The 21,904-nt window shown below is 39.8% G+C and overlaps 1 protein-coding gene across 4 annotated transcripts in view; it reads right to left on the bottom strand.

Annotated features, from left to right (window-relative positions):
- Positions 1-4,089: 4,089 nt before the first annotated feature.
- Positions 4,090-21,904, bottom strand: part of DOCK4 (dedicator of cytokinesis 4) — a 250,323-nt gene continuing 232,508 nt past the window's right edge. For 2 of the 4 annotated variants that reach the window (XM_071552417.1, XM_071552415.1), the window contains 10 exons: positions 20,690-20,809; positions 20,225-20,346; positions 19,832-19,952; positions 19,224-19,305; positions 18,905-19,014; positions 17,588-17,755; positions 15,372-15,444; positions 12,802-12,915; positions 11,858-11,919; positions 4,090-7,176 (listed from right to left, as the gene is read on the bottom strand). In XM_071552417.1, the coding sequence (XP_071408518.1) occupies positions 6,751-7,176; positions 11,858-11,919; positions 12,802-12,915; positions 15,372-15,444; positions 17,588-17,755; positions 18,905-19,014; positions 19,224-19,305; positions 19,832-19,952; positions 20,225-20,346; positions 20,690-20,809 (1,398 nt within the window). In that variant the 3' untranslated portion in view covers positions 4,090-6,750. The remainder of the gene's footprint in view (positions 7,177-11,857; positions 11,920-12,801; positions 12,916-15,371; positions 15,445-17,587; positions 17,756-18,904; positions 19,015-19,223; positions 19,306-19,831; positions 19,953-20,224; positions 20,347-20,689; positions 20,810-21,904) is intronic. The other 2 variants (XM_071552419.1, XM_071552418.1) reach the window with 1 other exon arrangement.

Below are 21,904 nucleotides of genomic sequence, written 5' to 3' on the forward strand. Positions count from 1 at the left end.
AGTATGTCAGCTGTGTGCAATACCATGATGGCCGTTTGTGTTACTCAGCATACCACAAGTACATCAGTGCTGCAGCAGTAAGGACACCAAAGAGAGAGCGGCATTCCTTGGTGTCCATTCACGTCTATACCTCACTCTCCAAGGCATATGCAAAAGCACTTCACACAGCAAGATGGAGCTCACTCCATTTTTGTCCTTGCAGATGGATGTGAGAGGCCAGCAGTGAGCTGAGCTTTAACCTTGAAAGGTCTGGGATCAAGAGCTAGCTAGAGAACATAGATGTTCTTCTCTGAACACACAGTCATAAAATGGCTTGGGTTGGAAGGGACTGTTATCCCAACTTCCCTGCTGTGAGCAGGGACACCTTTCACTAGACCAGGTTGCTCAGAGCCCCATCCAACCTGATCTTGAATACTCCCAGGGATGGGGCATCCACAGCTTCTCTGGGCAACCTATTCCTGTCCCTCACCACCCTCACAGTAAAGAATTCCTTATCTAATTAAAACCTACTCTTTTTCAGTTTGAAGCCATTCCCCCTTGTCTATGAGCACCTCTGAGCTAAGAGATCACATAGCACTGACCACAGTCTTTTTTGGTTTATTTCTTCTGTCCTACTGTGTCATCGGACCTAGAGAAAATAAACAAACCCCCGAAAACCACTTTCTTTGGGTACAAGACAAATAACAACATTCAGATCTACATGGACACAAGAGAAAACCACTCCCCACCATTCTCTCGCACAAAGGAGAAAACCCCAGTAAAGCATGTAGTAAAAATCCAGTATTTCTCAAAATCCAGCCAATATTCCAGAAATCAAAATAGGTCTTTACAGCATGAAAACCCAATTTCTCTCTTTTTCTCCCTTCTTGCTCCCCTATAGCCCCTGTCTACATGTTTAAAGTAGTGTGTTATGACTTGCTTTGATTTTTCTTGCTTATCATCATGCAGTTCAGGTTTTACAGCATAAAAAAACCACTGAATAATAGCCTCTGGAGGGTGTATAGGATGTGCTTCAGTTCTGGGGGAGAACTTGGAGGGGGGACAGCAGATGCAGGAAAACTCTTCTTGGCAACATAAAAAGCCTCTGTCCAGTGTGCACAGCCTTCCTTTGCTGAACTTAATGGCCTGAGGAGTGCAGCACCGTAATATTTGTTGCTTCATCTCCTAATGCACTAGCTGAAATAAATATCTGAGTTTATTGATGTATTTTGTCCCTTGTAAAGTGTTTTGTGGTTGGTGTTAGTCTGTTTTATTTTCTACAGGTGGGACTAAATTCATTAGGTACCAGCTGCTTTCACCCTACTCCTCTTGGATACATGCCATTTCTAAAAACATCAGTATGAATTTTCAGATTCATTTTACTGCGGGCTCTATCGCATCCTTGGATTTACCACAGCATCATATTTACAAAGGTGAACTGAATGTCTCTGAGGTAAGGCTGCAGCAGACTCTGCTTCAGACAGCACACCTGCAGCAAGCCCTCATCTTGCAACAGATGGCAAAAAAGAGACTGGCGTGGAATTTCAGAGGGGCAGCTGGCTCTTCAGAGCATATTTGGTGTATAAGGATAAATCATTGCACAAATTACATCCCTTGAATGTAAGCTGGCCCAAAGACCAAAAGGTCTCAAGCCATCATAGGCTTAAAGTGTACATTCAGCATTTCTTTGCTCCGCTCATATCCCATTCTCAGCAACCCTAAAATAAAACCATCAACCCTGTCTCCGCTTCCCCCCATGTGTCCGATTTGCATTATTTTCTCTATTAAAAGATCAGAAAACAAGGCAAAGGATTTCCATTTATAGGATGTGCTGGGGCTGAGCTTCCCCCTTTAGCAAAGCCTGCAGGACATTACCTACCCTCGACCTGATTTTAGTAAATTAGCTCAGTGCCTTAGTCCTTGAGCTGTACCTGTGAACACAAACTCCTACAGGTGCTCTACGGGTAAACTTCCCTCTCAGCTTTTGTTCCAAATGCCCTTGTTGATAGTCCTCCCCAGGAATGGATTCGTCCTGTGCTGCATCCCCTTCAGGCTGCGCTTCTGAAACATTCCCCATGGGAAAGGCTGAAGCAGCTCCTCGCTGATGGTTTTTCTTTTGAAAAGCAAGAGGAAACACTTCAAAGGGAAGTCAGTGAGGTCAACAAAAAACAGAAGCAATAGCAGTCTCACAAATTAACAAGAATGTAATGCACAGTTTCTCTGCAAAATTTTCAGGAAATAAAATAAATTGAAATACACAAGTGGATCTAGTTCCAATAGCAAATCAATGATGTAAAACGTTAGATATTTAACTAAAACTTTGGCAGCTTATGAGCTATCAGAGCAGCTATTTCCTATGAAATTTGGACATTGATTTGCTCCCTAAAATACTGACATATTAGTTGCAAAATGCCTATGAGTTAAGAAAATAACCTGTTTAGCAAAGACAGGCAAATACTTGAATATTTTGCAGGTCTTCGCTATTTAGAAACTCTTTGCCCTTGCACCTCATAGCAGTCAGTCTTCTGTTCCTCTGGTGAGCCATAGCAAAAGAGAAAAAACGCAGTGCCTTTGTAAAATAAAAACATCCTGTATTTTGTCAGGCCTTCCACCTTCCCTTCTGCCCCCTTCAGCTCCACCATCAGTTAGGCTGGTATACCATCATGCTACAATAGTTTAAAGAAATATATTTGGTGCTTCAGTTTCAGGTAACATTTCAATTTCTCTATTATTTTTTCTGGCTGAATGAAAACTTGATTAGGTCACCAAGAGGTCTGCCTGTTTTATTTGCATCCCTCCTTTTTTATTTCCCCCACACACACACACACTGTTCACCTTCTTTTCCTTTCTAACAGTCTTCCTGGAATAAATATAGAGAGGGGTTGTGAACTGTGTCCTTAACACAAGTTCTAACCTGGGTAAGTTTGTCCAGCTTTGCCTAGGAGGCTTATGTCATGGACTGCATCCACACAGAAGTCTGCACAGCCCTTGGCCAGTCAATACAGATACACTCAGTTCCTTACTGAGCAATCAATTTAAAAAAAAATGTTCTTTCTTCAGCAGACTTATCACCCAGGAAGAGTCATACTATCCTGGTGCTTGATATACATGTGAGGTATGCAGCTCTAAACCTTTCCTGTTCCTGAGGCTTGCATAGTTAACTGTTTAATACCAAAGTATTTTTGTTCGTTAGCCAAAGTAACTAATCATTCCAGTTTCTCATGTGAAATATATGTCAAAAGCTGAATTAAAATGACAAGGAGAAGGTGAAGACAAATTAATAAGAAAAGGGCTTTCTACAGGTTCTGCTTCAAGATCAGAATCTCAAGGGCTTCAGTGGAAACCATCCTTCCACACTGTCCCAGCAGATGGGACTTTGTCCTTTGGCCAGCATATGTGAAAGCTCTGCCCAGATCATCAGAAAATCCAGCTACCAACAGAGCTCTGGAGCAAATATCTGTATCTGTCAGCACCTGGGGCTACTGAGACAATGCTGCTACATGCCTCACTTAGCACAGTTACACTCAAAATAAGATGCATTTCATCATTTGTACCTCAGGCATTGAATCCTGCCTATTGGTATGTTTTTGCTCACTGTGCTTTTTGAAGATGCTGTTGACAATCAGTGACGAATGGTCAAACAGGAGGGCAAGGTGCACCTTTCATCCAGAAGAGAAGATCTACACAGAGCTTGATCCTGCTCTGTGTGAACAGGGCCATAACTGTACTACCCTGAAACCTTTATTACAAAGGGGGAACCAGCTTTGTGCTTCTTTCAGGCCACAGGCTACTGGCTGTGATCTGACCGGGGACATCATAATTGAGTTCACTCACACTACAGCACTATCACCCCATCATAAGAATCAGCCTGAACGGCATAATTTCAAAGCCAGCCAGGTGTTTGTAGATGCTTCTGTGGCATCTCAAAGATACTGTATTTGAGATGCTGATATTTGAATACAAGATTATCTCACCTATTACACATACATTGGCTATCATTCAAGCTATTGAGTAGTAACTGCAACTTACTTGCATAGTTCCTCCTCTATGAGCTTCTGAATTACTCACTGTCATCCGGAAAATGATGAAATTATATTTATGACTAATACATAAAATTCAAACAAGACCTTTATTTACATTAGGTTTTCAAGCGCTGAGTGTTGCAACATACATAACAAAATTTCATACTCCATTTTTTTCTGGGTAATCAGGTTGAAAGGCTGATCTACAAAATCAATATGTCAAAACTGGCTAAGCAGAAAATGTGTCAACTCGGTTTTAGAGTACTCTGTCAATTTTACACCATTTGCTATCGTTCAGACTATTCCTGATGTCATGGTTATAAAAACAGAGCGCTCATGCAGGTTAATTTACAGTGAACTCCCTAGTAAATTTTATGTTCTTCACTTGTTCAGAAGAGCAGGTCGATACTCTCCACCTTGTCTCACAAAGCAATTACGGATCCAAATAGGGAGAAAACTCGATCCATCAGGAGATTTTTAACAGAAAAAAAAATACAGATTTAGCAAGACAAGGATTCAGAACTTTCATTCTGTGACAAACTGAATCATAATCTCTCTTTCTGTAGAAAACAAGTTTTACTGTAAAGATTAATCAAGTTCATTTATTCCATATTAACATTACGCAACAACTGATATAAGTGTCTAGGTAAACAGAGACTTTTGAAATGTTTTGCTGCAAAGCTGACCAGTAATTCACGCAAATGATAAAGTCATCAACTCTGTTTACTGCCAGAAATAAAAAAACCAAATTGCTTCAGGAGCAAATAACACTGATTCATACTGTGCTCAAGCACTAGTCAACAAAATCTATTAAACTACAAGGGTAGAAAAAACCCAAAGCAGTTTTGTTATCTTACTTGTGACACCTTATTTAAATTTCAGGCATTAATTCTTTATATCAGCATAAATATGTAGCCTTCTACAACTTTTATGATGTGGTTACAGACACAAAACTGTTATAAGTAGAAAGCAAGAGCTAATTCAAGGAATTTCAGACTTTGAAATCAGCAAGATACAAAGCTAAAATTCATATGTTCCTTTTCAAGTTATGAATACTTTCACTAAAACATAAATATTTTAACATATATTATTTTTTCTGACATTCAAAATTGTAAAGTCAATATGGCAGAATTATTGTTAAAAGCACATATTTACAAATATTCTTTTTTCCATACATAAAGTATTTGGCATAATTATAACAATCTTACTGCATACACAACTGTTTTCTTCTTTTTCACATAATGGTACACTCCTTATTAAAATTTACCAATTATGTACAAAAATACTTGAACATTTATTATAGAAAACCTCTATAACTACCATCAACAGCTTGTAACTGCTGAAGGTTTAATTGAGAGAATATAAAAAAGTGGTCACTTTCTTCCAGTTAAACTATCAACAAATCAAACACAGCTAAAATCAACATGAGCTTCCCAACAAAAGAGGGAGAATATTTTTAACAGCATGATTTAAAATGCAGTTCACACATCTTTTCCCAAGCACATTTAAACAGTCAATAAAAGAAAGAGGATACAAAAACTACATACAGAAGGTGCTTTTTTTTTCCTTCTCCTCCACATTCCTACATCTTGGCATTAGTTTTCCAAAGCTCTTCACATGCCAGTCACTAAAATACAACCTAAGGCCAACCACCATTCTCCTACAATAAAGATGATGGTGATGAACTCAAGCTAAAAAGCAAATCCAAAACTTGGCTCCAATGGCACATACACATAGAAAGAACGGTTCAGATTTTTTGCTAGATTTTTACAAAATTACTAAGGATGTTTTCAATTAGCTTTTGTGATGTATGGCTAGAAAACCAGCAATTTGTATATTTAAAAACTTGTTCATTTAGTGAATTGCCTCAGTACTAGTCATTACTGTTTCTTGTACACAAGTTAAATGAACTATTCATTTGTTCCTATTTCATACACAGATTATATATTCTAGGGTGAATAGGGTGAACTTTCAAAAACAGCAAAGAGCCTCCACTAGCAAACTGCTAGCTTTAAAAAAACCCCCAAAATTAAAACAACAACAACAAAAATACATTAGCTGGAAGAATAAAAGTAAATTGCACCTCAAAAATAAAAAGGATGTATCAGGTACAGTAATACATTAATGGCACAAAATCTGGATTTACCAGAATGATGCTGTACACTGAATGAAATGCAGCTATTTATCCATCTTAAAAATAATGTGTGTTTCAAAAATTTCAAACCACATTCTTACAACAGTTCTCTGCAGTATAACTTGCATTATATCTCAGTTTTTCCACATACATTTAAAATGACCAACCTGTTCATAAGAGAAATGTCTTTCAGCCTATTTGCAGACATAACCTAGTCTACAGACTACTTTGTTAGAAAGCGTGCATTTATCTCTAGTAGTAAATATCCAGTCAGTATTTTCTGCATTTTGTAAGAAGCATTCAGTTAAGTCAGATGAGAGTTGTAGGGTTTTAGATTTAATTTTTTAAATAAAGTACAAATAAAAGTATCAGTATTCACCACTATAAAATTTAAAAAAAAATCCTCTCATTCATGCTTCCTATAATATCTGGCAACCTAAATTAGTAATTTCATTTCAAATGTGCAACATAGTATTAATAAGCATTTCAAAATTACTCAAAAGAAAAGGTGGGCAAAATATTAAAGTGCCTAACTAAACGAGTTTTACCATTTTTAAAAAATATTATTTCTTAAACAGTAAAGAATTGGCTGCAATTAAATATAAAAGTGGTTTCTCATAGCTGAGAGACTTTGCGGGGCAGAGGCCTGGGCCGTGGAACCTGCTCAGTTCTCCTGGTGCTGTTCTCCAGGTTGTTTGGCCGAACAAGCTGTGGCTTGGGCGGCAGGGCCGGCGGCTCCACGGCGGGCGGGATGGACAGGCTGTGAGGTAGAGGGACGGGGCGTTTCAAAGTCCGCTCGTACACGCTGTAAGGTGGTGGGGTTTTGCTTTCTTTTCTCACAGGCTCCTCAGAAACACTGTAGCTTGGGACAGTCACTGATGGTTCACTGCCTTGGCTTTCAAAGCCTGATGTCTCTGATGTGCTACATCGGCTGAGTGAAGAGATGCCACTGCTGTAACTCCCTGACAGCGCCGGGGAGTTGGATATGAGCCCCGAGGAATGATACTCCACTGGAGATGGTGTGAATGATTGCACAGATCCCTGCTCAAAAAAAAGGGCAGAAGAAGAATTTACCTGGTGTATATGAGGAAGAGCATTTCTGTGCTTAGACTGAAAACGTACACAGATACAGCATACGGACTGTGAGCTTTGATAAACATAAATGGTTGTGCCCCTGTTTAATCAAGATCCAGCAAAGACACAAATACAAAGCTCGTTTCAACAGTGCCTGGGTACCCCTTAAACAGTGCTCATGCCAGCAATTTATATAAGTGGAAGTACAAGTGTACTTAAATGTTATCTTACTATCATAATACCCTGGAAAAATCTGGAAGCCTTTAAAATGCACTCTTGGTTTTTCCAGCTATAAGTGGAAGGCATAGCTGGCACAGGACATACCTGGGAGTGTCCTGCCCCCTAACGCCAAAGCACAGAACTTGCAGCCCAGCCACTGCTGCTACTGCAGGCTCTCATACCGCAAATTCGGTTTCCAAAGCTTATCCTCAGAGGTGCATCGTCATGCGGTGAAAAGTGCATTTACGTCGTCACATCATTTCCAAGTGCACCATAACACCAGCGTTGGAGGGGAAGCACAGAGCAGTTGCCAAGGTTAGACCTGCTGCTGGGCACCAGCCCCCTTCTGCTGCTGTTCCTGCTGCCATTCAGGGGCAGGAGCAGGATGGCAGGAGGTGTAGGCATCACTGCTGCTGCAGACAGCATTTTGATCTGCAGATCCTCCACCCTTCCTCTCCCCCATCTCAGGCATTCCTTGGACACACAGTCACAATACACCACAAGGGCCACACAGAAGGCACAGGTGACCTGCATCAGCAGCGTTGCAGGTCTCTCAGGGATGGTGAAGGACAGGGAGCTGAGAGTCCAAGCAGCAACAACAGTGCTGACAAAAATTAAAAGGCAGGGACAATAAAGGTCTATCCAAAAATCATCAAGCAATCCTATTCCAGTGAAGCAACTTCAACTGAAAACTGTAAGAGGTTAGCCCACACTTGTCAAGTTAGAAAGTTTTTGCAACGTATCTAATTTTGACTGGAGTCATCCGAGACAATCCAGACTTAATGGCCTCAAGCACAGGCTAAAAGAGGGATGGAGAAATCACATTAAAGACAAATTTCTGTCTTCAATTCTTGTTAGACTGATTGTCACTCAGCTGCTCGGCTGGAGGTGAGAGTGTGAGCCATGCAAAAAAGGTGGGAGTGGAGGAAGAGGAGAGGGGCAGGGGTGTATACAACTGTCTACACTGACTTTATGCTGTTGAGATAATTTTAGTTATCCATCTAGGACTGGATCCACAGAACACTGAAATCAATGGGAAAAAAAAAATCTTCATTTCAATTTTGTATAGTAGGATGGCCTTCTCAGGAAGCACAATTAGAAGAAAGGCTGAAAATTGAGTCCCTGTATATGGCTAAGGAAAAGCAGAGCAAGTTTTATTTAAAGCTCAATACACAGTGAAGACATTTCAGACATTTTGAGGAGCTTGTTTAACTACTTGTTTCATGTTCCATTCCTCCGCATGTGAGGAGGATGCAGCTGCACTTCTACTCCCACAAACATCCAGGGTCAAGGTTTTCAAATAAATGAGATATTTGTCTCCAGTTCCAAGAACACTTGACACTTGGATTAAGTGACCATAGATTTAGGACTTTTGCTTTTATCATTCAGAACAAAAGCAAGTATGTGTAAAGGCTGCAGGGGTAAGCACTTGGTTCCTGACAGCAGTGCAGTCTGGTTTTACCAATAGTAAGTAACAGTCTAGACACAAAAAGTCTGGAAATTCATGCTCAAAGTGAGATCTAACAGCTCTCAGAAATATAGTGGGCCAGCATTCCTCTCCCAAGTGGTAATCCAGACTTTGGCTGTAAAATGCTTAAATTCCAGACCTTTAAAAGGAAAATGTTAGAACAAACTTCAAGCATCCCTAAGAACCATCAGTACCAAGTCCATTCAGTTAAAAAAAAAAGTCACATCTTTGTACAATATTCTAATGCTCCTAGTAAGCAGGTGGTGCAAAACCTTGGATTGGTCTCACTTCAGCAAAAGGGACACTATGGTAATAGAACTGTGGGCACTCTGATGGCCAGCACAATTGCTTTCTGTTGACCTTGGGCCACTGTGCAGTCACAAGTGGAAATGATACAGCCTTATGAGAAGACAAACAGGAGAATGACTATGGACTTGTGATCGGGGATCTCTAGGGGAAAGGAGGTATTGAGGGGTGCCACTTTCCTCCTCAGGCGATGTGTACTTCTGCAGTATTAGTTAGACTTTGGATTGTTGAGGGACCACTTCAGCAGGGCTGCCTCCCTCTGCCTTTGCACCTGAGTGCCTGAAGAACCAGTCATGCTCCTTTGCGTTTGCTCTCCTGCCACATTGTTGACTCTCGTATTTCTAACTGCAGAATTTTCTCTGTTTCAATGGGATGGTAAAGGCTGTCCCCAAGACTAATGTTGTGCATTCTGTCAGTACTGGGGTTTGCCTGGAATAAGCGGGCTGTGTGTTTGTGTCCTCCACTGCTGTGGAATACACACATTTCTGAGTCAAGTTTTCCAATAAAAAAAGCAGGTATCAATACATTTAAATATCTTGAAATAGAAATAGAAACTACTCAATTTAGCCTGGATCCCCAATTGCTTTGGGTGCTTAAATGAGAAGAACCAATGCTTATTCACAGCCTGTGCTTAATGGTTCCTACTGGCAGGCATCAAACTACTTCCAACTTCTTCCACAACCTCCCTGGATCATTCTGCAGAGGAAATGGATATTAAAATGACTGAAGCAAGGGTAACAGTTACACTCTAACACACCCTCTAAGCTAACAGCTCTGGATGCTGGAGGAATAAGAGGAATGGGTTGCACAACAGGTTCTCCTCAGTGAGCATCTCCCCTTTTTCCATTGCTGGAGATGGAGTTCTGGACTAGGTGGACCATCAGGCAGCTCTGACATGTATTTCTTACTCTATCTTCGGTTCACTGACTCTGGTGAGTTTGACTATTGTTATAGTTTCAAAATCTTCAATGTTTTTGGGGGTTTTTTTGTCCCTTGCCAACCAACACAGCAGTTTGGGGGTTGGAAGCCAGGACAAGATGGCTTGTTGATGACCAACTCTCACTACCTGTGCCCAGAGCCAGCTGTCTAAAGCCTTAACAAAGGGATAGTTAATACCTTTGCATTCCAACGTGATGGCTGGGGAGAGGAGGGAGGTGTTATATTTTGGGGGAGGAAGGACTTCATTCTTTCCCTGGCTTGGGAGGTGGTCAGAGAGAGGTTCCCGCAGTGCTCTTTTTTTGCCAGTGCGCTACACCTTTGCTGTCCATCTCCTTGGATGCCCTTTCACCAGGGCTGGTGGCAGGTGCTGGGCTGGTGGCAGCACTGGGAGGCAGGTCATGTCTCACCTCTCCCAACTCCCTGCACTCTGTTCTGTTCTCCTGAAAGGACAACCACCACTGCCTGGATTTGCTACAGATTCATCGAGGTGCCAGCGCCATCTGCAGACAGTTGCTAACTCCCCCACAATACTTTCACACAAGAAAGTGAGAGGGTCCTTGCACTGCCCATGGGAAAGGTCCCAGCCGGTCCCTGTGGCTGCCGTTCCCACAGGAGTCTGGAACCGGCGCCTCTGGGAGTGCATCACTGCAGCCCTGCCTCCCCAGGCCCTACAGCGCCCCCTGCTGGCCAGGAGTGCATCACTGCAGCCCTGCCTCCCCAGGCCCTACAGCGCCCCCTGCTGGCCAGGAGTGCATCACTGCAGCCCTGCCTCCCCAGGCCCTACAGCGCCCCCTGCTGGCCAGGAGTGCATCACTGCAGCCCTGCCTCCCCAGGCCCTACAGCGCCCCCTGCTGGCCAGGAGTGCATCACTGCAGCCCTGCCTCCCCAGGCCCTACAGCGCCGCCCTGCTGGCCAGGAGTGCATCACTGCAGCCCTGCCTTCCAGTGCACGACAGCGCCCCCTGCTGGCCAGGAGTGCATCACTGCAGCCCTGCCTCCCCAGGCCCTACCACGCCCCCTGCTGGCCAGGAGTGCATCACTGCAGCCCTGCCTCCCAGTGCACGACAGCGCCCCCTGCTGGCCAGGAGTGCATCGCTGCAGCCCTGCCTCCCCAGGCCCTACAGCGCCCCCTGCTGGCCAGGAGTGCATCACTGCAGCCCTGTCGTCCACGGTGCGACAGCGCCCCCTGCTGTTTGCAAACATATCAGCGCCAAAGGGGCAAAGCTAGGACTTGGTTTGTTTGAAAGTTTTGGTTATGGTGTTGATGTCTGTTCTGGTTTTGGTTATACATATATATATATTTGTAGTACATAACTTATCCTCTTTTCTACATTTTCTGATTAAGGTCTCTTAATTTCAAAGGTTGTGGTGGCTTGAGGAGACGGAGGCCGCCTTCCAGCTCCAGAAGGATTCCTCACTTTCCTTGACAGACATCTTGGTTTCTTTTTAAACTGAGACAATTATCCATGTAGGTGAGAAGCCTAATATTGAAAGGCTAAAGATTCTGAGGATTAGGTTTCTGGCCTGTATTTTTTAAAATCTTCAGAGCTGCTGCAATTCTTATAGCTACTTATTCTTGTGAATGGTTTTTGCATAGGTATATGATAATAAAAAAAACATACTATAATCCCAAATAACGTGCATTAGATATATACCATTCACCCCAGAACACACAAGATATGTCTCACAAAGGCAATTCACTGCAATAAGACAGTACCTTCATTGGTGATCTGCCAGCAGGCGAAGGGGAAACAGAGGCTATGTGTCTTGCTGGTGATGCTGTAAAAATCAGAAAGATTTCAGTGCACTCTTGGCATGACAATATTCACTAAGAAATCTTTTTACGTGGGTAGGAGATCATTTGATACATAAACATTATCTCTGGTTCCCTCTAGGTACTTGTCTGATTGTTGTAAATAGTTTATTTTGTATTTTACTTGGTTCTCAGGATTATCTTGCAGTACAATCAATTATAAGAAATTTCCACATCTGCCTTTTCTGATAGATTTTATATCACTGTAAATGATAACAGAATTTAAAACAATAGTCAGTACAGCAACTTTTCACTTTTTGTTCTTCAGAAATATATTACATATTTGTATGCCAAATAAGAAAAAGGACAATACATAATATACTTATTTAAACATTTACCTGAAAATATACTGGAAACATGCCTGAAGCATAAGTGTAATATGTAAAATGTGTATTCACACCCTTGAGAACAATTATATTGATAATATCACTTAAGCAGCCTTTTCCTTAAATGGAAATTAATCTTTTGAAAAGCAAACTGGTTATAGTAACAGAACTCATGCACTTGTGTGATTGCTGTGCATTTTCTGGCCAGTAAAATTCTTTGTGCTTAGTGATCATTTATGATTGCTAACCTCCAATTATCATAAAATCAAAAGACTGAATTTGATCATCCTCCCTAGTACTAGCATGAACTGTCTGAAACTACTCAGTCATTAAGTGAAGGGGCAGAGTATTGGAAACAGAGAACTGCAGGGAACATTAATGAGATGAAAATACCCACAGAGGCAGTTCTACAGCCTTTCATGTGAGAAATCAAATAATAACCTGCCCAAGAAGTTAAACATTAATCAGAGTGGAAAGAGTCCCTCAAGTACCGGAGCTTTGCCTGAAATGTCATTAACTCACCAGTCTGTGCAGGTCTTGGTGGTACAGGAGGAGATGTAAGCTTTCCACTTTCTGCTGTGTTTCTGGCTTCCTTCCCACTATCCAGGCTCCAGCTGCTAGGGGTGGTGTTTACAGCTGGAAGAAAATGAAAAAGCTGTCACAGGCTTCCAGTTCTCTGACTTGCCTTTATCCATGAGGTTAAAAATACACAAAGTGAAAATGATAAACACCTTATTAAGCATGCCTGAAAAGCTGTCATGATTACATCAGCACTTGCAAAGCTCTTAAATAATGACTGTCAGTCTCCTGGATGCCTGATGTATGTGTCTGGCCCTCCGGTCAGTTTGTGACTGTAAATGGGGCCATCAACAGCAGCAGCAGCTGAGATAGTGGCTCTGGTGCACTGCAAATCCAGCCACAAAAGGAGATAAGCTTGAAGCCTGTTAATATAATCAGTTTATCTGTGCACCAGACTCCTATTTAGAGGTTTCCAGGCAGAAGGGAACAGACTATTCATAAACTGTTTGCATTAACTCATTTTATACACAGAAGAGACTAGACAAAGGAATTTGCCAAATTCCAAACGATCTCCTTTGTAAAACTTTCTGTGCTAACAATCTTTTGTTGCTTGCACAGACGACAAATTCAGAATTGAATGAAGGTGGAAAGAACGGCATAAAATGGAGTAAAAATTGGAAGGAATTAAAAGTGTCTGACAGAAAAAAAACCATAAAATTAAGAAATCATTGTGGACTGATAGAATTTCTACACACTGTTTGTATGCATGGTCAAGGATCTCTGCTTAATCATGTAAATTGACTACCACCTTGACAGAGATAAAATTGGCTGTTGTATTTGTCTGTGTTTCACCTTTACCAAATTCCATGAATTTAACTGAACAGTTCCATAAGGTCTGGAACAGCTTTGTTGATAGAACTGGATTATCTCATGTTATCAAGAAGTCACCAAAATTGGAAAGAAGCCACACGGACAGAAAGACAAGGTATTTTACATGGACAGGACAAAAGCTGATTTGAAACACAAAACTTGCATCATACTTACTGTAAAAACAAAAACCCCCCAAAACACATACAAAAAAAGAGAGTGTAAAAAAATGCTTCAAACCTCCCCCTTCATCTCCTAAAAGTCCCACACCATTAAAGCCTCAAAACTCTGGCCCTGCCATGACAGTTTCCTTCGTGTTTGCTTGTTTCAATTGTGAGTAGAGAATCACATGCAAGGATCCTGTGCTTATTTGCAAAGATGAAATAAAAAGCAGAGTATTGTTGCTACCTGACAGCATCAACTATTGCTATTATAGTAACACTGAGAGCTCTCAGGATTGCAACCCCACTATACTCCAGACTTAATACAATAAATACACTACAAATAACATTGGTTTTGTATCTGTAACAATATTGTTGCAGTATAATTGCACATTAGTTGACCCTGGGAACAGTGCACAGAATAATCTATTTTCTAGAGGATCATTTTGCTTTTTTATTGCCAAAATATTGAATACATTGTTAAATTTTTATTGTAAGCTATCACCTAGCAGTATGGCTTTGCCCTCCTCCTAAAAATCACTTGGCTCCAGACCGTGGTACTTCAAATGCCTGAATCTCCTGACAAACCAATTTTTTTTCTTTTAAGTCACCTAAGCAGTCAGTTCTTTGGATTGCTAAAGCCTCCAGAAGATAATATTTTATTTTAACAATTTTTTATTGATGTACTTGGCTGCATAGGCTCATGGAAATCTTTGCCATTTCCATGTTAAATTATTTCATATGTTTTCAGTCTTGTGAAAAAGTCCACCTAAGCTTTCATAAAAACTTGGATACAAAAATATCAAAAAAATCCTAGTTCTTATGGAAGAAAATTTGATTCCTGGTCAGTTCTTGTTACAGTATATTCTTAAAATAGTTATATTTTATACACTGATGGTTTATTCGGCATATCGCAAAGATTCTATAATGAAATTTCGGATGTGGAGCACATAATGAAATCATGGCACAGTAGCTATGCTGACAATATTGGATTTCCCCATGCACAGAATTATAAAAGACAGTTTTTCTCTGTGGAAATTCATATATTTCCCATTTACTATAATTAAAAACAAAATCCCTAGAAAACAACCACAAATTAGTCTTTTCAATCAAAGTGTAACCAAAAGCACACTGACTTTTATTGTTTAAAGAGGACTTGCAGGTACCAAACTTCAGGACTCTATCCATCTCTTAAGTTTCTCTCGTATCCAGTCTCCAGAACCTGGCTCATTGCCCCACATATCTCTCTGGAGAAGCAGAAAAGACAGGTCTCACAGGCAGCCTGCTGCAACCTGCTGCTCCATCACCCCCTCCTGCAAACTTCTGGGCCTCTTTTGAGTTCAACACTCAGTTCAAACACCATGTTCTCCCCTTTTTGGGAAAGTGTTTTGAAACATAGATTGTTAGCGTTAATTAGTCAGTTACAATGTTTTCACATGTGGGGATGACAATATGCACTCAAAAAACTGGAATTCTACAGGAGTTTGATGAATTAATTAATTTTCATTGCTTCCAAGATTGGTATGTTGCAGCATTTCCACTCACCTTTGTCAGGGCCAGGCAAATTAGAATCACTTCGTGGCAAAGCACCATCTCCAATATGATTAAACAGCATTCTCTGTGAATTGAGAACAGCATGGTTTACATAAAGCTACTGTTGTGTTTCAGTAGACTTTAAGAAAACAGTTATATTTTTGTTATTTTCCCCACCATACAGATCTACTTTGGAGGCAGAGTGATAAACATGACTTAAGAACATAAACAATTTAATAAAAGCATGTGTATACAGACAGGGAGTAGACAAGATTTCTGAAAACTGCACACACTGAAATCAGAGGGAAGATTATCTGCTGAGTTCTGACAGTTTCCAGCACCTTAAAGAACAAAATAAAGCTCATTCCTCAAGTAATATCTTGACAGATTACTAAGCAAATAGAGGGACAGATTTGCAGTAATTTCATTATGGAGTCAGGCTCCGAGCAAGGCATAATGTTTGACAATATTCAAGTTATGGCTGTTACCTCAGAAAAGCTTTGTGTATTGTTTTTCCACCCTGATTTTTTTTGTAGCAGTGTTCTTACTTCTCTTGTAGATGAGAGCTGACCCATGAAGCATGTATATCTTTCCTTTTCTGAATATTATTTTTTTAAAAAATCACAGTACATTTATCAATCAATTTAAAAATTCCACCAGTTATTCTTTTTGGCAGCATTCAAATAATCAATAGTTGCTAGTTTGTCTTGATAATAGATGTAAAAGAGAATACAGTTAATCTTACAAGTAATTCAGATGTACTTTCCAGAGGAAATGAGAACAAGACATTTTTTTCCTTTTTTTTTTCTGTTTGCTTGGTTGATTTTTTTAAAGCAAGATCAGACAATCAGTGAAATCCATATAAAATCCTAGTATTGTATCTTCTCAGAGGACCATGCCAAATTGGTGAGGCACTATGCTGTGGTTCCACAAGATGGCAAACCCAGCTGCAAAGTAGCCATCATGAATCTAACATGTTGCAGCTACATATTACAAAGTGAGGAGCAAATACTTGCCCAATTCAACTTGATTTTAAACATTTCATAGAGAGAATGCTTTGGTAGATGTTGAGCTACATACACTATGTTTGCTGTATGTCGTACTAAAGTCATACTATGTCAGGAAATATCTCTTTTCCTGGAATTACCATTAAACTAAGGTGGTGTAACTATATATGTACTCTAATGTGACAGAAAATATGTTCCGGCCTGGTCTGCATTGAAGATTTACTACCTAGTAAGTCTGCAGTGCACTAGGATGTGGTGGGAAAATGTTGAAGTCTCTTTTCTGTTGTGAACATAAAGAGCAAAGGCTGAAAAAACAACTGAAATTGGAGGAAATAGAGACAAAAGCTGAATGACATAGAGAGAAACAAGGACATACTAAAAGAACAAAATTTAAAATCATATGGAAGAAGAGCAATTACAGGATGTTTAATGGCACGCAAATAAAACACTCAAAAATGTGAAATTCAAAAAGCTTCATTAAGAAGAATAATAGTGCAAAAACTAAGGAGGCTTGTTGACCAGTCAATGACAGAAGGCATTCCTCTTCAAAGTATGGGAAGAGCTAGAGAGACACTGTACAATCACTCAGCCAGAGATCACAAAGCAAACACAAATGGATGTTGACTGAAAACAGTTGTACATAACCTTAAGCATCAGTTTCAATGAGGACAGAAGATGCAGTGCTGCTCTGGTCTTGTCCTGTGAAGTTCTTAAATAATGTAGCTATGGCCTGAAAGGATTTCAAGTGGAGGAATTTGCCTGTGTATCTCACCTTTCCCAGCTGAAACACTAATTTGAAAAGTGCTTTTCATTAAGCCCTGACAAAGTCATTCATAAATAGGTGGTCCTTTCCTCATTAACTTAGCATGAAGCTCCAGTCAAGACTGTTGAAGTTAACTGGTGTTAGAATAGAAGTAGAAAGAACATGGAACACTTTGAGCATCTAAATTCTAATAAGAGTTGCAAGTATCTCTAAGATTTCTCCTTACAATTGTCCTGAAGATTTCTTTTTTCCTTCTTAATCAGAAGGCAAAGAATCAGGATTTTGTTTCTGATCACAGTCCATTTTTACTGCTCTGGGATCAGAGCACCAGAGAGAAATTTCACCTTTCCCTAAAAAGATATATCCTAATTTATGGTTATAAGGGCAGAAAGAAACTGTCAGACCTTCTCACCTTTGAAACATACTTCACTGTATTAGCAAGTTAATTTTCTACTTACCCTCTCATGGGACACTGAGGGTAGTAACAGATTGGGAGATTTTCCTGCTGGGCGAGTCTCAGAGAGAGCGGAGACTGGGCCTACGAGCTCCTCAGCCTCCCTTATGGAATCTCGGATAGAATGGGGGATAGAAGTCGCATTCCACTTGGCAAAGCAAGAGTTTGTAGTCTGGGAGCAAAAATGGGATAATTTTTCTTTGCGGCAAACTGTAAAACCGCTTTATTTAAAGAACATCTCCTGGTCTTTCCTGTTTTGGCTCCGCTACCACCGAGAAACTGTCCAGTAGATACATCTACTGTGAGTAGTTCCCAAGAACTGTCCTTAAGTCTAGTATTACTTCTTAAGCCCTCAGGTAACAGCATGAACAGAAAAGAGATAATAAAAAATTAAATCAAGAGCCAATTCAATAACTGAAGAAACAAGGGACGAGAAAAGAACTAATGAGAAACCAATAAATAATTTGTAAAATAAAGGATCCTGGACTGGCAAGTTGTTTATTATCAGAGGCAGAACTTCTGGTAGAAATGAATGTTGAAAGGAGGGCCTTGAACACTGTACTTGTGTTCTCATCTTTCTCAGCTTCAGCAAGGGATGCATTGTGTGATGGCAGGGATTAAAACAGCAACTGTGTTAAAGTAAAGCACTTTAGGAAAACAGGTCCATTAATAAGAAAAGATGAAATAAGAACGCAATATTTGCCAGCTCACCAAGCTCAGTTTGCATTTCTCAATGAATACTTTTGAATACTCAAAAGAAACACTTTTCATAAAGACCTATATAACAGTATTTTAAGGTAAAAAACACAGTTCTTTATTTTCTCCTCTGGAGTAACAAAATGTCTTTTTTTTCCTGAAACTCGATTGAAAAATAGGAATTGCCACATGGAATGGGTTATCATCTCACAGTGGCTAGGATTAGCTTTCTCAGAAGAAATAAAGGGGACGTCAACAAGAACAACTGCCACAATAACATTTTTCTTCCTTTTTTCTTCTTCCCTAGATTGAACAAATGCAGTTGCTCCACACAAGCAGGCTGTGCCATCTGGTAAGTCTCTGCATCTCACTCTCACTGCATTGAGTAAATGTACAGAAACAGATCTAAATCTAGAGAAATCAAGCAGAAATGTGATCAAGTACCATGTATTGTATTCACATCTCTTTCACATAAAATATTTCAGAGTATTAAATTATAAAAACATAAAATACCCTTTGAAAATCAACAACAGTGAGCATATACTGAATCTGCTCAAAGTTTAACATGCACCTTTAATGTCTTCAGAGCTATTTGTGCTCTGAGAACTCCCAACAAACTTCTTACCTGCGAAGTTTCTGAAGGAGTAGGGTAGATGGCACTGCAGGGCCTCTCTCTGGGAGACAGGCAAGAGTTTTCTCGGGAATGCTTGTGTTTGTCAGACAACAGAGGAGAGGCTAGAATATAAATATGTCAAGTGATGAAATTCATGCTCAGACATTTCAATTCTATGCTTATGACAAAGAAATCATCTGTCCCCAATAATTCATAGTCCTCAAATAATTAGGTAAATTTGATGTCTGACCAGTGATATCATGCAGACATTCAGCTGTGTAATGTATCAAGAATCATTTAATATAGTTTACAACAGGAGATGACCACTGACCTCTGGCACTGGATGGAGCAGAACTGGTCACATTAGGTGAAGCAGAATGAGTAGAACTCAGGCTTGAGGTAGAAGGACTAGGCTGCATATAGAAGAGATGCTGTTGTTACTACATCACACTTACTGGTTTGGAAAACAAAAATTTATAGTATACTTTTCACTAGAACAAAGAACTTGTAACTTCTTACAGTAGATTATCAGTGTTTCAAAATAGCAAACCAGTATAAAGAACATTAATTTAACTACACAAAGATGTAGTAAAATATTAAATAAATATAAATAAAATTAATAAAGTAAAATAATCACATCCCACTGTGACAACTGGACAGAAAAGTCTATGTAAGGTCAGATGACTTTGCATCATGGTAAATTGCATCTAATTATATTTATAAAAAATTAGTGCTTCAATTTAAATAAGAGAAAACACTTACATAAAAAAAGTTACGTCTAAGTTAATGAGTTTAACGGCCCATTTAAAGATCTGGTTTTTAAAAGAAGTATTAGCAATAACTTTTGAGATTTTAGAATGAAATAACAGAAGTATTAATTTTGTAAATAACCCAGTAAGAAAGATTCTATACAGTTTGAATAATGACAATAACTTGTACCTGCATGTTAAAAACTTCATCTGAGCTTTCTGACTGCCCAGTGATGTTGCTGACTTCAGCAGAAGCTTGGGATGACAGTGATGAGGATGAATACCGATTGACTGCTGGGTAACTCAAGGGGCTGTTGCAAGAATAATCAAACACAAAATGGTTAACTATAATTGTCAATCATAGTTTCTCATGTGAAAATGGCACATGTTTATTAATCTTTAAAGTTTAATGGAGGAGGGAGGGTGTAAGAGAGAGAGAGAGGAAAGAATACATATACCAGCTGTTTATGGCTGAAGATACTTCAGGCAGACCATACAAGAAAGCATGCACATAATAAAAGTATTTAATGAGTCATTTGCCATGAGTAACAAAAATACATCAGTTAGTAGTACTTTAACTTGCCTGCGTCGTGGTATCACCCTGGCAGCATCAGGGCTCATAGAAACGGGTATGGAATTCCGGCATACACGAGGACTTCCATTTGGGAAATGAACAGGACTAGCTTGTACGCAGGCAGAAAATTCCTGGCAAGTTATTAAAAGATTAATTCAAATAAACATAATATCACAAAGCATTTTGTAAGATACAGAGAGTCATTTCAATAGGTATAACTGCATTTTGGATGAGCTGCATCATTAGTATGAAAAATATTTAAACTTTTTGCTCATGACAGTAAAATGTGACTACTTTCCTCTGTACAGTATGGAATGTTTATGTTTCTCTTTGCTTTGTGGCACTGCAAGAAGGCTACAAACTGTAACTTGGACAAACAACCAAAAGATGTCACTGTTTGTTGCTTGGGAAAATGAAACCACCCTTAGTGCAGCTGAACAGTCTCCTGGTCTATCCATGCATCTGCTCACATACCTGTATTCCCAAGCTTGACTTCATCACAAAGAACTGATCTACCAGCTTTTTGTGCAGCGGCCTCATGTCCTGCGGCACCACCTTCTCATGCACTGCCAAGCCAAATTCTAGGATCTGGGCCTGTAGCAAGGGAAAAATATATTTTTGTTACATTTTCTTTAAGTTTTCATCAACAAGGATACTAATAAAATGAAATCTAATAAACTGCACATTGCCTTAAAAGCGTCGATCTAAATCCCTCAAAGACCTGTAATCAAACAAGGCCTAGGACCAAAAGCAGTAACACACAAGACAGTTTATGCCTCTTCCCATTTTACTAGTCAGCTTACCCAAAGGTTTCACCTATGGAAATGCAATTCTAATATAAAACCCACTATGGATAACATAGTGAAAAAATCTGGCAAAACAGAAACTTTACAAAGGAGCAGCTCTAAACCCTAAAAAAAGCTATTTTCTATAAGAAGAGTTGTAAAAAGCATGAAACAACAGTAGTAGCTACATCCACCAGAAACACAGCCACGATATATTTGCAGTAAAGTCGATGGTCCCCTATCCTATTCTAGCTCCCCAGAGACGTGGTGGTTTTATGTATATTCTTGACACAAGGCGTGACAGGCTTCAGATTAACCTCACTGAAACTGTAATCTTGCTCAAATTTGGCCACAGGCATTCAAAATATTGAATTGGTTACAAGAGGAATCAGATAAACTCAAATTTAAAAACAAAATAGCTACAGTATGCTGTAATATCTTTGGATGAGAGCTACCAGCTGATGTTTTCAGGCAGCCTGCGAGTGGGCAGCTGCACAGCATCTCTGACCTAAGGTCAGGACTGCAGCACATGCATAGCCAGCCTGGCCCTTCTGAATGCTCTGTGTTAAATCACCTAGGGGTGCCAGATAGGGTTTAACTGCTATTGCTTGGAATTCACATTTTTGTTACAGGAAGTCATTAACTCCAGTTTTACACTGGAAATGTTAGTGAGATTAACTATAGCTTGAAAAAACAAAACTGCAATGTACATGACTATACATTATCTAAATGACAAAGCAAGCTCAATCTTCTGATTTATACTGTCTGAGGATCTGTCATTCAGCTGATTTGACCAAAAGATACCACAATGTTGACATAAAATGGAATTTCCATCTTGCCAAATTCCAATATTCTGACATTTTTATTCCAAACTGGGAATAAAATTTGAAATTTCAACATTCTG

This window comes from Pithys albifrons, chromosome 3, assembly GCF_047495875.1.
Source record: "Pithys albifrons albifrons isolate INPA30051 chromosome 3, PitAlb_v1, whole genome shotgun sequence".
Lineage (NCBI taxonomy): Eukaryota > Metazoa > Chordata > Aves > Passeriformes > Thamnophilidae > Pithys > Pithys albifrons.